Genomic DNA, 3,484 nt, shown 5'->3' with positions numbered 1-3,484 from the left:
GGATAGACCATCAGCCCTGGAGTCAGAAACTCTGGGTTCAAATCCAATCTTAAATTTGATGCCTACTAGCTGTGTGACCTTGGGCAAGTCACTTAACCCCATTGCCTCTCCAAAACAAACAAAAAAATTCCCATTAAACTCCTATCTATTGTATTCATCACAAGACAATGGCCAGAACAGCAAGGGACAGTAGTAACCATTAATTCCTTTATTATTTAGGGGTTACTTACTTAACTTTGTCACCAAAACTCACCTCCTTTCACTTGAGAGGCTCTTAGAGGTTGGTCTCAGCCATGGCCGGGCTTGCAGTCATCACCTCAGCATGACAGGGGAGGGCCCCCACACAGGTCAGAGAGTTGTGATGACATTCCAGGGGGCTCCCAGAGGTAGGACCAGGTATCTTTATGTCTGAACAAGGGCACAAGCTTTTCAGGGAGCTGTTACCTGCACATGAGGCCTGAGGGAAGGTTCCTGGCCTTACCGAGCCACTGGAGGCAAAGAGAGGTATGAATTTTGGTTGGTCCTCCTTTGTAGCCACAGAGGGGTCTCCAGGGCTGAGCTGGAGGTGAAAGTCCTGGATGTAGGAAAGGGCTTGATCATTCAATTGAGCATATTCAAAGTTGATCTTATTTGATGAGGCTTGGCTTATATGGTTTAAGAAACTTGCCTGACTTTTCTGATTATGCCAGGGACTTAATCCCTGATTTGGACTTGTGGGCACTTCTTGAAGCTTCCTAGTTGGAGAGATAAGGGGATATCCAGAGCTGGCAGGGTTACAGTTGCATTCATTTTGTAGCAAGACATAATGGCTCCCTATCTTCTGTCTCTTACACACAGTACTATCTTCTTCCTTCCCGAGGCACCACTCAGTCAGGGGTTTGTTTTCATAGCTTATCTTCAAGGATGCCACCTGTGTCATGCAACTTTCCAGGACGGGCATTATGTCAGGTTCACCCCTCTTAAGGCCAGGGCTGGTCTGACTTTGGAAACATCTTAGGCTCAGGGGTGGACTTGGCTTTTCTTGGGCATTAGTGCAGGAAGGGAGACTTGGAGCTTTGTGTTCATTCAAGTCTGCCAGAGCTACTTCTCCTACTGGCTGAACAGAAGCCTCTGATGAAGATGGACCTTTTTCTTTCCCTGTGGAAACCTGCAAGGGGTGATGAAGAAACTCTTTCACTGGATCTCCAGGGGCTGGAGGGACCTCATCTAGAATCCTGCTGTCACTGGAGCCCAAATCCCTCTCAGGCAAATACATTTGCCATCCACCAGCTTCTGGATAAGGCGTAGTAGCTGTCCCCACCCTGCCCACATCTGAAGCACATATATACCCTTCATCTGGAGTCCCAGAAAAACTCTTTTCTCTTTGGGGTACTTCTCTATGTTTTTCTTCCATCCCATGGTTAAAATGTCTCCTGCTGGTCACTTGCCCGGGACAAGACAATGGTTCTGTGCTGTCAGTTTCCTTCTTGTTTGAACCTTCATTCCCAGACCCTATAGTAAAAGTTGTTCCTCCTACATCATGGCCTGATGGGAGGACCAAAGAGGTAGGAGGGTCCCCATTTTCCTTTCTTGGTGATGGCAGGGTCTTGGCCCGATCTGAAGGGGAAACAAGTTCTGGGTTCCTGCGGAGCCAATTAATGATGCCCATGGTGAGGGAAAGCTCTGTGTCACACAGCTTCAGGAGGCATTCCTTCCCTTTCCAAGTGCTGTGCAGGAAGCTCTGACTGATGATGTCCAGGGCTGGTTGAGGAGCCAGGTTCTCTTCAGCCCCTACATGGAAACTATAAATGGATAGGGGAATTTCAACTGCCTGCTCAGAAAGACTCTCTGACACACACAGGTCATCATCCAAGATGGGGCTGATCTTGGCATCACTGGGGTCATAGAAGAGCTCATAAAGGGCATCACCACTATAGCTATCTCGAGGGAACCGGCCACTGGGCACCCCTGGACTTTGGGCCTCCTTTCCATCATCCTCTAGGCCTGGGGAAAAAGAATCATAATAGCCTTCATCACTGGTGGAGGTGGATTCCTGATGCTCACTCTTTGGAGTTCCAGTGTCTATGGAACTATCTTTGGAGCTGTCAGGGTCACCACCAGGAGATAATGGAAGATCAGCCAGCATAGCTGGTTCATATTTGGGTCTTGCAGAATCACTATCCTTGGAGCCTTCTAATTTGTGATCAAACAGCGCACTTTGGTGTCGCCTCACTGACCAATTGATATTGTCCCAGAACTTAGCAAAGTCACTAGCCTCATTCTGAGCTGGTGAGGCCAGCTGTTCTACCCCACCCTGGAAAGAACCCATGGTAGATGTGTTCTCTCTGGCTCTTGGCCTCCGGGTCAAAATCTCCTGGCTGCCCTCCAGCTCCAGTGAGGCTGATACCTCATCAGCAAAAATTTCCCCACAGCCCGTAAGAGAGTCAAAACTTTTAAGGGAAGCCACATCTTCACACAAGGCCCCACAGTAGTCATAGGAGGAATCTGACTGTAATTCACTATCAGACAAGTCCTGAGCCAAACTGTCAGCAGCCAATGTCTCCCCAGGTTTGAAGAAGGACTTGCCTAGCCTTCCAGATATTTCTCCCTCACCTCCTGGAGATGGAAGGTTTTTGCCTTTGCCCATCATCATAGCCAGACTCTCTGACTTATTCTTCTTAATGTGGAATATATCTCGGAACCCTTTCTTGGATCTCTTCAGAGAAATCCTCTTCCTGGGGATGCTCTTGGCCACAGCTGGCACAAAGGGCATTTGGGGCACAAAGTGGCGGTAGTCAATCATTTGCTGACCACTGCAATTAGGTGGGCTAGGGCTGTCCTCTAGTGCTCTCCTACCATGGGTTCCTGGATGACTTCCCAGACCAGAAAAGCTAATACTGTTGACCAACCTCCCTACAGGCTTGTCTGCTCCCATCACACAGTCATGTGTCTTGCTCTTTCGAACCAGTTTGTAAGAAGACCCACAAGAAGCCCCAAGGTCCTCATCAGGTATCAAACGAGTCACTTTGTTGGAGAACCTATAATGTTTATGGGAGGCTGAACCTGCTTTCTGACTCTCTTCATCCAAGGTCCTTCCATCACTTCCCACTATCCTTGGCCTGAATGCCCCATCTTCCTTATTCTGGAAGGCAATCTCTGATACTGTTGGTTTCTCATTGGAAATCTGTAAACTGGACTTGATGAAGGTCTTTCCCCTTCTGAGCTCCATACTTTCCCTTTACAACTGCTTCTGTGAAAAAAAAATTACAAAAGAGAGTAAGGTGGGTCTGATCATTGTTTAAAAACAAAACATAACATCACAAACTTATAGAATCTTAGAGCCGGAAGGGACCTTGAAATCATCCAGGTCAAACTCCCTTATCTTCTTGATCAGCCTTCTCTTTGAGTGATCCATTTAATAAATGTCCTTGAAATATGACAATCAGATATGGGATATTATATTTATCCCAGATATTTATCTTCTTGACAATATTGGTATATTATT

The 3,484-nt window shown here is 47.1% G+C and overlaps 1 protein-coding gene across 1 annotated transcript; it reads right to left on the bottom strand.

The window, feature by feature from the left end:
- Positions 1-274: 274 nt before the first annotated feature.
- AMER3 (APC membrane recruitment protein 3) lies at positions 275-3,210 on the bottom strand. The gene has a single exon (XM_074234632.1). It carries the CDS (start codon positions 3,206-3,208, stop codon positions 275-277), a length of 2,934 nt encoding a protein of 977 aa, XP_074090733.1. The 5' UTR covers positions 3,209-3,210.
- Positions 3,211-3,484: the final 274 nt, after the last annotated feature.

This window comes from Macrotis lagotis, chromosome 1, assembly GCF_037893015.1.
Source record: "Macrotis lagotis isolate mMagLag1 chromosome 1, bilby.v1.9.chrom.fasta, whole genome shotgun sequence".
Taxonomy (NCBI): domain Eukaryota; kingdom Metazoa; phylum Chordata; class Mammalia; order Peramelemorphia; family Peramelidae; genus Macrotis; species Macrotis lagotis.
This window is presented reverse-complemented; position numbering and strand designations above follow the sequence as displayed.